We start from the raw sequence: 15,635 nt of genomic DNA, 5'->3' as shown, positions 1-15,635 counted from the left end.
ATAGGAGAGACCATTTACAAAGTGATTACAACACTGGGCTCTGGCGTCATACTGTCTGGGCCAATACCCTGCCTCTGCCACTAGCTCCTGAGTGGCCTGGGACAAGATTTCAATTTCTCTGAGCCCCGTTTCCTTCCAAAAGGAAATAATAGCACCTACCTCACATAGCAGTTATGTGGAACCAATGAGGTAATATGGATGAAGAGCTTAGCACCATGCCCAGTAGTGAGGACTCAGTGTATGTTAACTTTTGACATTAGTAGGTCCCCCAAATAACTTTCCTGAAGGAGGTTTCTTTTATTACATGGTTTTCCTAATGCCAGCACATTAGCCCTGCTAGAAGAAAGTGGCTACCTCACAAACTGAGATCAGATAGAAGATGCGTGATGACCCAGATTGTTCCCATAAAACCACTATGGCTTGAAGTTCTTTTTCCCCTTGTGTTCATTACCCAACTTCAACAATTATGAACTCTAAGCTGATCTTGTTTCATAACCCCACCCAGTCCCCAAATCATAGACATCATATCACTGCTTGAACTTCATCATTAGGAACAGACATTCCTCCCAGTGCTCAGTGAAGGAAGATGGAAATAACCCTTTATCATAGGGGATGTACTGAGTACAACTGAGAGATTATTTGAATAATTTTGGTTAAAAAGAAAAAGAATAGAAAAAGTACAATAGAAGCAATCTCTCCCATTCAAAGTAGTCTGATAAATTATTGAAAATAAATATGAAAGCCATTTGTTTTATATGCTCAAATGAGGCCTAATTTTAGGTATTAATCTATGCACACATAGAATGAGGATGATTTTATTGCTTAAAATTTCCCCTCTCTGATTTAAAATTTTCACCTCTCCACATACTAGAAAAATGTTGCAAAAATAAAGTTCCAGCTGGACCCCAACAGGTATATCAGAAGAGAGCTCTGTGACAGGAGTGACGTTGGTCACAGGCAGAGTATATTGGAAGCATTTAGTATCGATGACCAAATTACCTGTAAGATTCCTTCTGGCACTAAGGTTTCTAGAAATATTTCTTAGGAGGAATTTTGATTTCTCTCCTAATGAAACTAAAATAGCTCAAATTTGAATAACAAGAAGTAATTTGGAACCATTTAGACTTGCTGTGGCATCTGCCAGCCCATTCTTTGTATGCATGCCCTACTGCAACACCTAAGCAAAGGCCCATCCATGGACACAATTCATGTCTTGCTACATCTCTTTGCTTAGCTGTGTTATCTGCTAGCCTTGCTTCTCAGACTAAAAGGAATATTTAAATCAAGTTTCAGTGTCAGATTTACTGTCTTGGTTTTCAGAAATGGTCAGAGGGGTCATTTAGCCCCCATTGAGGATTGTATTAAAATCAAAGCAATGGAAAAGACATTTTCCAGGAGCCCCCAGGCAGAAGTACTGCTCCCTGTTAGGGGATTTTAATCTACAAACCAATCACCAGAGAGTTACATTTTTACCTGAAGTCTCCTTGTAATTCCTAATTTTTACAGTGTTTTTGTGTTAAGTATCACAAAGTAAGAGACTTTAATCTTGGCAACTGAATCCTAGCAGAGAGCTAATTCTGGATTTTTCTATGTTCTCCTGAATTTCTGTGTGGAATAGAACATGGTTTTCCATTTCTCTATCTGGGGGCGATTTTTGCCTCCCTGGGAACATTTGGCAATGTCTGGAGACCGTTTTGATTGTCGTACTGGGGGAGAAGTGCTACTGGCATGAAGTGGGTAGAGGCCAACCATGCTTTTAAACATCCCACAGTGCATAGGACAGCGCCCCCAACAGAGAATTTCCTGGCCCCAAATACCACTAGTGCTAAGGTTGAGAAACCCTGGGAATAGACAGGTCATTTTCCCTTATTGGTATTAGCACAAGCCTGCTTATTTCCTTAAGGCTTTTGCTTCCTGAAGTGTCCAGCAGGTTTGAGGGAACTCGTTTTCTCAGAAGCCTGAAAGTAGGTGGTTTTCAGGAAAAGAGGGCCCAGTTTGTGGAATAGTGACTGGGTGAGTGGGAGACATGAAGCTCCAGGAGCGTGGAGTGGGCCCTGCGTGGATGTAGTTTTGACTCTAGCTCCTCTGGCCTCTCAGTGACATGGGACTGTGGTGATTTCTAAAACTTACGATTATGGAATGTGGGGTGCATGTTTATGTCCTTAGAGAAGACATTGACCTTTTTTGTTCAAGTAAAGAGGGCTCGCCGAAGCCGGTTTGGCTCAGTGGATAGAGTGTCGGCCTGCGGACTCAAGGGTCCCAGGTTCGATTCCGGTCAAGGGCATGTATCTGGGTTGCGGGCACATCCCCAGTGGGAGATGTGCAGAGGCAGCTGATCGATGTTTCTCTCTCATCGATGTTTCTAACTCTCTCTCTCTCCCCCTTCCTCTCTGTAAAAAATCAATAAAAATATATATATATATATAAAAAAGAGGGCTCCCAGTCCTTGTAATACTTTGCTTTGGTTTTGTTTCCCTGAAAGTTGTAGAAAAGGAATTATAGAACATGAAGAATCGCATTTAACATAAAATGGTTCTTTACAGGGTCAAAGAACTAAAGAAAGGCATCAAATGTTGCACTGCAGCTGCCAGTCGAAATCGGACATCTGGAAACTCTTCTCCAAAACGAATTCAGAGCTCCCCTGTGGCCCTGTCAGGGGATAAGTGTTCTCCCAAAAAAGTCAAGCTGGGGCTTCCGCAGTCACTCACGGTGGCACCTGGCTCCACAAGAGGGAAGGCCCATCCTCTGGCCAGCCACCCACCCAACATCCCTTTTACTTCTGTTCCTAAAGTCCCTGGTAAAAAGGGCAGTTCCAGAGGGAGTCCTCAAGAGTGGGTCATTCAGACTAGCCCTGTCAAAGGAACTGTGCAGTCTGGACAGTCAGCCAAAAAAAGGGAAGAAGAATCAGCTTCATTGTGCTCTGAGAAAAATCAGAACGGCCACAAAACTGCCCTTGGGTGCGGAAGCAGGGCCCCTGGCCCAGGACAAGACCTGGTGCATGGTAAGCTGACCAACAAGTGCAAGAAAGTGCAGACTGTGCAGCCAGTGCAGAAGCAGCTTGTGTCACGGGTTGAGCTCCCCTTTGGCAACGTCCACCACTTAGCAGAGTACAGCCAGGGCAGCAAGGAGGACACGCTTGCTAGGCCTGCCTCTGAAGCTTGGACCAACATCCCTCCACATCAGAAGGAGAGGGAGGAACATTTGCGCTTTTATCACCAGCAGTTCCAGCAGCCACCTCTCCTCCAACAGAAGTTGAAGTACCAACCACTGGAAAGACTTTTATGCCAGTACAGGCCCCAAGAGGGGCAGCTCCAGCATGAGACCGCTCCTCCCTTGCACTCTTATTCTGAGAGTCACGATGGAGCCCAAGCTGAGGACCTTGATGACAGCGATTTCAGTGAAGATTCTTTCTCACATGTCTCCAGCCAGAGGACCACGAAGCACAGACACGCCCTGGAGAATAGCGAAGGCTCATTCTTCCTTCATCAGAGAGAACAAGGTCCTGAGGAGCAGGTGGCTGAAAGGCAGCAGAGTCTGCTTTTTAGCCCCCGGTTGGATGGTGATGAGAAGGATCTAACCGGAAGCTGGATGTGTGCCAGGAACCCCACAAGCCACAGAAGAGCAGCAGTTGATCATGGCCACAGCCCAAGTAAAGTGCCCTTGGACTGGAGCAAAGAAGAGGACTCTACCCCCTCAGGTCCTTCTCCCAGAGACACACTGGCAGAGAGGCCTTACTGCTCACAGGTAGACTTTGTTTATAACCAGAAAAGAGGCAGTGGCTCAGCCTCAGATTTCAAACAGGATGCCCTCAGAAGTGAAGTTCCTGGGCAGGCTGAGGGCAGCTCACCATCCCTGAAAGAAGAGGATTTCACTTCCTCGCTATCCCTCATTGCTGTTGCTGGATCCCCAGACCAAAGAGACACAGTCGGCACACCTCTGAAGGAACTCGGTGAAGGAAACCTAAATGTGGCAACCAGAACAGTGAAAACCAGTCATCCTTTCCAAGGAGAAGCCCCTCAGGAGGAATTGGGCATGTGCTCTGAATATGCTTCTGGGCTGATGGCTCCCCTCACTGTGTCCCTCCTGGAGAACCCCGACGATGAGGGCCCTCCCTTGAACCAGCCAGCCCAGGATGGGGCTACACACAGTCTATCGGGCACAGAGGGGCCATCTGTGGGCCACACAGTGCCATCTGGTGATCAAGAGGTAGTCCTGCCAGTGTCTTTGACAAGTGGTCACCTGTGGCTCTCATCATCTCCCCCTGACAATAAGCCTGGTGCTGATCTGCCAGCCCTGTCCCCATCACCCATCCGACAGTACCCACCTGACAAGCTGCCCAACAGGGAGGCTGACCTGGGAGAGGGCAACCAGAGCAGAGAGACTGCACTTTTTTCCCTGAAGCACATGGCTAGTGAACAGTATGATGCCAGTGCTAAGGAGACAGAACTGAACAGTTCCCAGGGTTTCTCAGGAGAGCCCTTCCCCACCATACATGCAGGAAGACCCCACTGTGAGCCTGCACCCACCCCACAAACAGGAAGCAGTGGTGTGGCTGACCAGCCCTGGGTTCAGGAGAGAAAGCATCTGGCAGGGCTCGCTTGGCAGGAGCTGGATTTGTCCATAGACTCCATCAAGTTGCCCTGTTACAATGAGGACATTGCTTGGCTCAAACATAGGCCAATCCAAAGGTGCTTAGCAAGGCCAGGCTCTCCCCTGGTTCCCAGCTGCTCTCCCAAGACTGCCGGGACACTGCATCAGCCCACCCTGGGGCACGCACAGTAAGTTGGACTCTCTCCATGAGACTTGAACTCCTTTGGCACCCCTCTCCCACCCCAGTTTAATGTTTTATCTATTTTGGGAATGGCTATGGTTAGCTGTGTCAGCTGTACTGCAACTAGAGAAAGGCTTTGTTCAGCTTTTCAAGGAAATCGGTCTATATCAGTGGTTCTCAACCTTCCTAATGCCATGACCCTTTAATACAGTTCCTCATGTTGTGGTGACCCCCAACCATAAAATTATTTTCATTGCTACTTCATAACTGTAATTTTGCTAGTTATGAATCGTAATGTAAATATCTGATATGCAGCATGTATTTTCATTGTTACAAATTGAACATAATTAAAGCATAGTGATTAATCACAAAAACAATATGTAATTATGTGTTTTCTTATGGTCTTAGGCGACCCATGAAAGGGTCGTTCGACCCCCGAAGGGGTCGCAACTCACTGGTTGAGAACCGCTGGTCTAGATGCATCTGATATGAATAAAACGTTGGGGCAGGCCTACCAGGATAGGCCTCTGCCTGGGAAAACTGAGATGTGAGAAGGGAGGATCTGTCCCCATAAGCAGGCCTATGACCTCTGGTGAGATCAGAATCCTCTTCATTCTGTTGGGTCTGTGTTCCCAGAAGTGTTGCCCAGCAACCCATTAGCTGTGGTGTTGTGTCCTCAAAGCTAAGGTTGGGTACCTCCCAAGACAGGGAAGGTAAAAATGAGGGTGAGGATGTGTGTGGATGGTGCAGCAGAGATGAGACAGCAGCCTTAGAGGATGTGAAAGAAAGGAGGTGGAGGATCTAGCAGACCCCCTCACAGTATCAGAAGCCTCAGAGCTGGAGGGCAGGATGAACAAATACTTTCTTTATGAGGCTACAGCCCTTTGTTTGGGCTCCTGTTACCTAGGCTAGCTGTCTGTCTGCTACTCACTGATGCTCAGGCCAGGGCTGTGGACAGAGGAATCAGGTGAGGGGCGGCCTGCCTCTCCTGGGTAGACAATCTTATTGTCTCTGTGGTCTTGCCCATCGGTAGGGTCTGATAAAAGGCAGATCATCTGGCTTCTAGGTCAAATACCCTCGCTTTGGTCCTGGACCCCCTCAGAAGTAGAAATGACAGCAGGCTCTACCTTGTGCCAAGTGTGCCAGCTGGAGTGGTACTGCCTTGACCCTTTCTGCAGAGAAGCTGTGGGCAGCTCATCTCTAGAAGCAGCACCCTTAGTGTACCTGGAGAGGTAGGGGACAGTTCCAGAAGCCCCCAACTCTCCCAGTATCTCACTGGTATTTCCTAGTTTCTTGACAAGTCCTGAGAACAGGTGCAGGCCGGGGGAGGTTGGGTGAGTTGGTCCTGGGCAGAGCCTTGACCACTTTGGGCAGAGCCAGCTCCTGGCTTGGAAATGGGGCTCAGCTCCTAAAAGCTACCCAGGAGAGATGGGAGCCCAGAGGTTCACAGCATCCCCTCTGGTGTTCCCAGGCAGGTGGTCATCCGAGCACACCAGGAACAGCTGGATGAAATGGCCGAGTTGGGCTTCAAAGAGGAGACACTGATGAGCCAGCTGGCTCCTAACGTAAGTGGCCTTGGCTGGACACTCAGGGGCTGTTGGCAATTAGTCTGTAGTAGTATGATGGTCAGCTTTGTTTGCTAAGGTTAGGTGTGGGGTAAGGGTCTGCCCACACGCTAACCATTGTTGAGGCTTTGGGCCTCTTCTTGCCACTCCTCTGGGATAGCTTCAGGGAGTACAAGGACAGGTCGGGGATGGTGCTACACTCCCCATTCCCAGGCTAAAATGCTTCTGGCCTCTATCCTTCACCGTTCTGCCTTCCCAGCAGCTTACTTGGGGCCCTCCTTGTGACAGTAACAGTGAGCCACATGCAGATAGAAGTACTTCTACAAAAGCACCCCCTACCCTGAAAAATACGTCTATATATAAAATGTCCCAAATGCAGAGAAGTGGGACCCACCCTGTGCCATAGTAACTGCTGCAGGTTTTACAGCTGGAGGGCCTGGGCTCTGAAGTTTTCCTGCAAGAGAAAAGCAGGTCTGGGAGAGGGCCAGCAACAGCACCATTTGTCCTTTGTTCCCTACCTCAGGATTTTGAAGATTTTGTCACCCAGTTGGATGAAATCATGGTTCTGAAGTCCAAGTGCATCCAGAGTCTGAGGAACCAGCTGCAGCTATACCTGGCCTGCCATAGGCTGTCTGAGGCCCCTGAGAGGACAGTGGTGTCTTAGAGCAAATCCAGTATGGGATGGTGGGGGCAGCTCAAGAGCCTGTGCTAGGTTCTCAGGGGTTGGAGGAGCTTCTGCCAGATCATCCCTGCAGATATCAGAACCCACTCCCTGGACCTGTCCATGCTAGCCTCTCCATAGCCACACGCGGCCTTGGCTGGGCCCCAGCTCCTCTCTCAGGGACAAGCCTCTATCCTTCAGTTCCAAGTGCAGGAGCATCTTAATGTGCCCCTCACTTTTCTTCGAGGCTGGAAGAGAATTTGTCTTACCCATTGTCTGTAGAAACACACAGAATAACCCTGTAGCTGTTTCTGAATTTGAAACTAAGAGTATGGGTAATCAGTGGAAACCTACAGGCCAGAGGTTACAAGCTGGGGAAGATGACATGCTGAGCCCAGGAGCTTTATCAGGTGAATTCTGTGCCTGTTGTTGAGCCAAAAGCTAAAACATTGATGCCAGTGGGGCAGGGGCAGGGTGAGCTCTGCCCCATTATTTGGGGCTTTAGGTTGGCTTTTGAAATGTAAAATGAATAAACTTTGACTTGCTGTCTTTCTTTAACAGCAGAAGATGTGAGACACACTTTATGCTTTCAGTTCTTCTCCCTTCCTGCAATCCAGTTCTTTGTCCATCTCTGCCTTTTGCTGGGATGATCAGCCTTTTACAAGCCCCCAAAGCCCTCATAATCCTGTTGGCATTTCCTGGCTCCAATCTGAGACTCCTCACCCATCACACCCACTCATGGAACAGTTGAAGAGCTAGTGGTTCTCAGGCAAGTCCATCTCCTAGCTCACCTTCATCCAGAAAACCCTGGTCTACTCCCCCTTCTCAAAATAGCCTCTATTCGGTATCTTGGCAATAAGTATTTTAGTCAACGGTCTGAGACTCTGAAGCAGAATTTTTACACACAATCTTCACTTGAGTTCTGCTTGCTGTCTATCATTTTAGCAGGAAGAAGCTTAAGACAAGAAATGCAAAGTGGCCTCCAGGTGGCCATCATTTACCAAGGCCACCATGGGTCAAATCAAGATTCGTGTGTCACAGCCTTGGCCCCGACAACCATTATGCTATGGAAGTTTTAATTGCCTACAGGTAAAGAATAAATTTTAATGGCTTTAAAAGGGGGGCTTAATTTTAAAGGCCAAAAGTAGAGGGGCTAGCTGGCTTTCTGAGACTATAGCCCTGCTATCCTTTGTCAACTTTTGTCAACCTCTGGCCATGCCTGATCTGACCACTAGAGGGCAGCCTCTTTCCACTTCGGTGCTTCCTGGCCCAAAGGCTCTGCAGTCCCTCAAGTGATCACTAAAAGAATTAAACCCACCTCCACCCAAGAGCACAACAGGGACTACAGGACAGTATTAAGTACAAGGACAAGAAACTTTAGGGATAAATCTAGTTCTATCAGCTACAACAGCACCACTGAGAGCTGGTGAAGCAGTTTGCATCCAGGCCTACCTGTGGTACAGAGTACATAAACGTCTGAGATCACGGGAAGAGGGACTTCTTCCTCATTTCTGGGTAACTACCCCAAAGGCCCAGCCTGTCTCACCTCAACAGCCAGTCTCACAGAAAGGGTATGTCCTTGGTCCAGAGACCAAGCTAGGTCAGGTTTAAACAGGTCTTCCTCTTGGCCTGCCTTTGTGAACCAAAACCAGGGCAAACTGGAGGGCCAGCTCCTGGGTCTCCCAGGCCTAGAGTAGGAAGAAAGTATTGAGTGACAAAGTGGTTAGGTCCTGTTTCATCCCCAGCAAGCAAATCTAAGCAGGAAATCACTCACACACACGTAAAATGGCCCTTGGCAATAAAGAAATTGATAGCGGGACATACCTTTTAGATTTTTATTAGTTTTCTCTGAAGAATCAAAATAGTTATTAGCAAATTACTTTAGATTAATCAAGACTGTATATCCTCCGTATTTAGATATTTAATGATGTACAGCATAATACAAAACAAACCAAAGAGACTGATTTCTATGACTAGCTGTGTCATCCTAGAGCAGGGGACTGGTGGGAGAGGCTGTTCTCCAAAGAGAACTGAGATGGAGTTAGTGCTGGGCAACTAAATCATGGCCTGTTTCTCCCCAACTCAGTGTGCTGGGAAGGGGCCAATGATTTCTTAATGTGACAACTGTTTCCTAGAGCAGGGGGCTTTAAAATCCTGGCAGCAGGATTGTGGTCCAAACCAAGCCGAAAGAAACAGGCTGGGTCAGGGAAGCATGGTAACTGCCTGGCAGTAGAGGCAAACTCAGGGCCCCATGGGGAAAGGGCATTCTTTGCACCTCAGTACATTGCAGAACCAGTGTAACACTAAGAGACTTTGTTAAAAGAGGGGAAAAGTAAAACCCTGGAAGAACCTTTCAATTGCACTCAACCTGTATTACAGTTCAGTCCACCAGTACAGGGGAGGGAAGCAACTGGCCCAGAGCAGCACTGAGCCTGGCCCTCCCGCCTCTTCTCCCTGGCTCCTTTTGGCAGCCAGCCCAGGTTTCAGCTGAGGAGACACAGACCCCAGAAAAACCAGAGACATCTCTCTGGAGGGCCAAGGTGGGAAGGACACTTCTCAAAATACAAATACATTTAATATGGAAGGAGCCAGGACAGTTCTAAGGGCATTCACATGCCAAATCTTCCCCACTTTCTCCCCAGCTCAGGGCCTAGGCTCATAGAGACTGGCAAACAGTCTCCACACCTGACCTTCCACCCCCAAAAGAAAATCTGGACGTGCGCCCCTTCTCCTTCCCCACAGGTGGGCTCCTCAGGGCCTCCTGCAGGGGTGGTTCCGTGGCAGGGTTTAGGCAGGGCCTGGTCTCAGCTGGCTCCAGCCCGAGCCATGAGGTCTTCCAAAGCATTGTCCTGGTCATTGTTGTGTAATAGCAGAACTTCCTTAATGTCTTTCAGTTCAAAACCCATTTCCTTAAATTTGCTCATTAACTGAAGAAACTCCAGCATCTAAGGGACAGAAGAGAGTACAGATTAAAGGGGTCTGGCCACACAGCTGAGTGGAGAAATATATGTATAGGGGGCTGCTTAAGGAATGTATCCTTCGCCAGAGCCATCTGAGCCTCTCTGAGGTCCCCTTTGCACAGCGGTTGCCAACCTTTCGGACCTCACCGACCACCAGTGGCCTGCAGTCCACCAGTTGGCGACCGCTGCCCTAGCAGAGTAGGGCTGTGGAGGAAGCTGGGACCGACAGTTTGATGCCACAGCGCCAACTCTTACTAACCTTTGTTCCAGTCCCACCACCCACATTCCACTTCCACCAAGGCAATTTACTGAACCCAGAAGCAGGCTAGGCAAAGTGACATCCTAAAGTGCGCTTTATAAGTCCAGATCATTTTCCCCTTCCCTTCTCTGGGATTCCAGATATTGTCTTCAACCCAACATTTCATCTGACCCAAACACACCCAAAGTAGCTGGACATTTCGGAAATTCTGTGCTTCAACTGTCTCTGCTTACAGTCACTGGTAGGGAAAGGGTATTGTGGGTCAGGGGGGGAACCCCAGGAGATTACACACTGTGTCTTCTTTCCAGAGGGCATGAAGGTTCCTACCTTTTCCTCTGAACACTGATGCATTTCCAGAGCCTCTTCCACTAAAAGAGGGTCGAAGCCCTTCTCACAGAGCTGTCCATGTACAAAGAGATAGTCGAGAATCTAAGAAAAGAAATAAGAGGTCTAAGCACTGTTTCCCAAGAGTCTTACACAAGCCAGCAAGTGTGACATCTCCCCAACCTGGCTATTAGATCCTGGACAGGACTTAATTTTGTGCCTTGAACTGTATCCATCACAACAGGACCTCAGTGACTATCAGCTGAACAGACAGGCACACCCTTCTAAACATGAGTAGCCATTTTTCAAACGAGTTCCTGTCATAGCTGACTCATATCTCCTAGAACATTAACTCCACAGCCTGGGCAGGGTATCCCGCTAAGAAATAGCTCAAGTCATCATATGTGGAATCTAAGTAACAAAATAAACTGATGAACGAGTGGAACCAGAGACATGGAAGTATGGAACAGAGTGTGGAATCTCAGGGAGAAGGAGGGGGTGGATGGGTGGGTGGGAGGTAATCAACCAAGGGACCTTGTATCCATATATGCATGGCCCATGAACACAGACAATGGGGCGGTGAGGGCCTGGGGCGGACTGGAGGGGGTCAATGGAGGAAAAAGAGGGGACATATGTAATAGTTTCAATAATTATTTTTAAAAAGAAATAGCTCAAGTCAGAAAATGCATCTAATGTTTAAGACTGGTACCCTATTCTGGAACTCCCTGGGTAGCTATGACAGGATAAAAATTTCTGGGAGAAACCTGACCATATCTCAACCCTAGGATGTGCTCTCAGGAGGGGCAGAAGCGGGAGAGTAGTTGGATAACAGTCCAACAGCTCCAATACTCCCAAGGCTTTCCTTCAGCCTAGTTTCCAGAGCAGCCCCAAAGCAGAAACACTGCTGCTGAGGCTGCTGGTTTCCCCCAAGAAAGTGCCTGTGTCCCCCAAACTCACAGGAACAGACATTGATACTACTTCAGCTCCAGAGGACTGGGACTTCTCTCTGGCTGATCACACACCTCCCCTCCCCACCAACCAAATGCTCACCTGCTCAATATTCTCTCCTTTTTTCTTCATGGCTCTCAGGACACACTCATAGGAGTAGCCCATGTTGACCACTGTCTCCACACACTGCCGCTCACTGGGGGACAGCGTCTGCAGTTCAGAATAAGTCTGGGGACAGCTGGGAGTGTTGGGCACTTGTGACATTGAGAATTTAGGAGGTGTGGCCTAGTGGTGGAGAAACAAGAGGATCAAGGCAAGAAGATGTGGACTCCTAAGAACCAGGAAAAATGTTTCAACAAATTTTTATTTTTTATGTGGGCATGGGGTTAGGAGACAGGGAGTCTGCTGTCCTATAAGCAAGTCCAAAAGACTTGTTACTGAAATGGCCCAATCTAGGGGTTTGCCATTTTTGACATTAATCAAAGCCCCAGTCGAAGCAGTCTACCTGGGAGAAAGGGCCAGGTTGCTGGCCAGACATCTTGAAGAGGAATGAAGAGCAGTGGGAGCTCCAGCTAAGGAGAGAGAAGCTGGGAAGACATCTCTGCAAGTGTGGCTGTCGTCTACCTCAGCCCACCTTGCAGAATGAGAAAGCACCACAAGAGCCACAAGCCCTTCCATCCCAAATCCTCCAGGCTTGAGTTGAAGTTCTGAGGCTGCCCACAGGACTGAAGCCCACGCTGGCTGCTATGATTTCTTTCCAGAGCTCCATTATCCCTTTCTTAGGCTGTGAAGGGATCATTCACCTCAAACATCCCAAAGTCTGGAGCTGCCTCTTCCAACAAGGTCTCTATCCTCATTTCTATCACTGGGCTGCCCACACACGGTTAGCTCAGGGACCGAGAGCTTTGAGGGTGCTCCACCTTTGCCCCACACTGTGCTTCGATTCCCTGCTACAGCTGCTGTCCTACAGAGCCAGGGTTGAAGAATATTAGCCACACCAGGCTGTGCCTCAAGGACTGGAATGTGGAATGCACTGGCTATAGGCAGCCTGCTCCCTGCCACCCAATCTTACTAACCCCAGTCTTGATTATTGGACAGAATCCCATAATTAACTCCTCCCATCTCTTCTGATAATGACTCAGGCCCAAGGCATGAAGGCCAAAGGACCAAACTACCATGGGAACACGGTCACTAGCTGTTCTGCAGTTTGGCCCAGCTCCCAAGAACCAGGAAAAATGTTTCAACAAATTTTTATTTTTTATGTGGGCATGGGGTTAGGAGACAGGGAGTCTGCTGTCCTACAAGCAAGTTCAAAATTATAGAGCTAAAACCAGATGCTCTCCTCAAAGTCAGCTGGGAAAAGCTAAGATTACAGGCCTCAAAATCCATTGTTTCCACTCAACCATTTAACCCACAGTCACGGGTTACAGGAGTCAATACACAGACCATAGGGACTGGATCACACCAATCTGGCCACTTTGCAGGCCCCAAGATTGTCTCTCCAGGGTCAGACTCTGCCTGGGCACAAGAATACCAACAGCCAAATAGCATTTTGGTCACACTGGTGGCACAGTACTTTTCGCATCAAAGTACATTAATGTGAGCTGCTAGAGGTTAGTTACCAGGCATTTCTGAATCCTGGGGGCCTGGCTATATGGGCTTGACACAGGGCTCTGATCATCAGTTGAAAAATGGAGGTCTATTAGCATTTTTCAAAGGGGGAATTTCATTTAACACAGCAAACTGACACTGATCCTCCCCAAAGCCTACTAAAATAATAAAAACTATTAACTTTTAAGGTCAAAGAAACAGAGGGAACAGCAGGGGAAAATCTGAAGCTAAGAGGCAAGGTAACAGAAGCAATGAAATTAAAAGTGAGAAACAGGAGAGGGGTTCAGTATTTGGAAGCAAGAGGTACTGCTGGGATAAAGCAAGAGCACAAAATGAGTGCTCAGAGCAGTAAAAACCTCAGGCAATAAATACCTTTCCCACCCATCTTCACCCTCCACAGGAGGCAGAAGGTTGTCTCTAGAAAATGAGAACCAAACAACAAAAAGGAGGTTAAGACACCAGGCATAGCATACAGCAGAGAGCGGGACAAGAACCAAAACAGGGATTAAGTAAAAGTCTATAGCAGCCTTACCCAAGCTTCCTTAGCCCTCAAGCACAATTCTCTGGAGAAATCATAGCAGCCACAAAGACCTTCACATGTTGACATTTTGCAGAGCTCCCCTCAAAGCCAATTAACTTTCAATCTACAGTGGGGCCTTGACTTATGAGTGTCCAGACTAACGAGTTTTTTGAGATACCAGCTGTCTCTGGCCGATTTTTTGCATTGAGTTGACAGAGTAATTTGAGTTAACGATCTCCTTAACGAGCTCGGTCTCGGAACGAATTAAACTCGTAAGTCAAGGCCCCACTGTATAGTGAAGTTTAACAATCAGCAAGCACAGTGGGAAGAGATACCGGCTAGAGTCAAGTCAGGCAGTTTTATACTCGACTCAGAATAAAGGCACATTATAAGATTGTTCTCTCAAGATGATCCCATGGATTTCTCAATTATTAAGATTAGCTTATGTAAACACTAAAACATGAAGTCAAAATCTGAAAACTAAGACCCAAACATTGGGCCTAAAATAGCCAACAAGAACCAAATTCCAGGAATACTTCCCTGGGAGTTCCTAAGTGAAGTGTGTGTACAGCCCAGATGACCACACCATCACCTCCCCCTGGCCTGAAGTCACTGACTCTCTTGGAGGAAAGAGCTTCTCTCACAGAGAAAGGTTCTCACTGTGGGTTTCACAGACTCATACTAAGAGAGAGGGCCAGGATGGAAACCAGGCTTTGCTCCCTGAGGGTAAGGGTCATGACTTCCTTAGAGAACAGTTCTGTTTCTATGGGCAGCAAGTTCCCAGGCCAGCAAGAAACAGAGCCTCTCCCACCCTAAAATGAATGGATCCAAAAGAAACTCCACAATCAGGTGGTTCAAAGAATGATGAGTGTTCTGGTTTGAGAAAGAGCTGTCATTAGTTCATCTAAATGGTTACTATAACTTTAAGGGGAGTCAGGGCGGGAAGGTAGCTGAGGATCCCTAATCCTTCCCAGAGTGCATTTAACTTCTAAAATTACAGTATATTACCCTAGCCAGTCTGGGTCAATGGATAGAGTGTCCGCCTGCAGACTGAAAGGTCTCAGGTTCAATTCCGGTCAAGGGCACATGCCCAGGTTACAGGTTCAATCTCCAGTAGGGGGTGTACAGAAGGCAGCTGATCAATGATTCTCTCATCATTGATATTTCTAATCTCTCTCTCCCTCTCTTTTCCTCTCTGAAATCAATAAAAAAAATTTTTTTAAAAAGTTTTTTAAAGAAATACTGCCCTGGGGAGTCAACAGAGTGCCCCCTAAAGTCTCTGAGGAACTGATTTCTAGAAGGTAGCACCAGAGTATTTTGTGTTTTTGTTTGTTTTTCTTTTTGTGTGAATCCTCACTGGAGGATATTTTTCCATTAATTTTTAGAGACAGTGAAAGGGAGTGGGGGAGAGACAGAGAGAAGCATCAAAATGAGAGAGATACTGGTTGCCTCTGCAACTAAGGTTATGTGCCCTTGATCAGAATCAAACCCCGGACCCTTCAGTCCAAGGGCTGACAGTCTATCTACTGAGCCAAACCAGCTAGAGCCCATGGAAATTTACAAGCAGCAGTGAGCTCTCGACAATAGAAGCTCTGAAACAGAGACAATAATTTACCAAGAATGCTATTGCTGGGACCTTACTCTCACTGTGCAGGCCAAGGCTCATCCTTTTACCAACTAATAGCAGGCTTCTTATGGTGTCTTGAGAGATATCCCAACAATACAATCAGGCTCCTTTCTGGCTTTAAATACTGTCTTTGATATGCTTTCATTTTAAGAATCTGTGGACTGGCCCTAACCGGTTTGGCTCAGTGGATAGAGTGTCAGCCTGCGGACTGAAGGGTCCCAGGTTTGATTCCGGTCAAGGGCATGCACCTTGGTTGCAGGCATATCCCCAGTAGGAAGTGTGCAGGAGGCAGCTGATCAATGTTTCTCTCTCATTGATGTTTCTAACTCTCTGTCCCTCTCCCTTCCTTTCTGTAAAAAAAAATCAATAAAATATATATTAAAAAAAAA

General features: G+C 47.5%; 2 protein-coding genes across 5 annotated transcripts in view; one reads left to right on the top strand and one right to left on the bottom strand.

Moving 5' to 3' along the window:
- Nucleotides 1-7,569, top strand: part of KIF24 (kinesin family member 24) — a gene marked incomplete at its 5' end in the record, with an annotated part of 46,245 nt that extends 38,676 nt beyond the window's left edge. Inside the window, 3 exons of one of the 2 annotated variants that reach the window (XM_081103659.1) lie at nucleotides 2,544-4,778; nucleotides 6,243-6,336; nucleotides 6,860-7,559. In XM_081103659.1, coding sequence (XP_080959785.1) covers nucleotides 2,544-4,778; nucleotides 6,243-6,336; nucleotides 6,860-7,000 — 2,470 coding nt within the window. In that variant the 3' untranslated portion in view covers nucleotides 7,001-7,559. Of the gene's footprint in view, nucleotides 1-2,543; nucleotides 4,779-6,242; nucleotides 6,337-6,859 lie in introns of both variants that reach the window. The other variant, XM_081103658.1, reaches the window with a different exon arrangement.
- Nucleotides 7,570-8,806: 1,237 nt separating this feature from the next.
- The window catches only part of UBAP1 (ubiquitin associated protein 1), a gene marked incomplete at its 5' end in the record, with an annotated part of 39,887 nt that continues 33,058 nt past the window's right edge, over nucleotides 8,807-15,635 (bottom strand). For 2 of the 3 annotated variants that reach the window (XM_081103656.1, XM_081103655.1), the window contains 3 exons: nucleotides 8,807-9,942; nucleotides 10,544-10,645; nucleotides 11,591-11,773. In XM_081103656.1, the coding sequence (XP_080959782.1) occupies nucleotides 9,802-9,942; nucleotides 10,544-10,645; nucleotides 11,591-11,773 (426 nt within the window). In that variant the 3' untranslated portion in view covers nucleotides 8,807-9,801. The remainder of the gene's footprint in view (nucleotides 9,943-10,543; nucleotides 10,646-11,590; nucleotides 11,774-15,635) is intronic. The other variant, XM_081103657.1, reaches the window with a different exon arrangement.

Source organism: Myotis nattereri (assembly GCF_964212035.1).
Source record: "Myotis nattereri genome assembly, chromosome: 12".
NCBI lineage: Eukaryota > Metazoa > Chordata > Mammalia > Chiroptera > Vespertilionidae > Myotis > Myotis nattereri.
Note: the sequence above shows the minus strand (reverse complement) of the source record. Positions and strands in the feature narration are given on the sequence as shown.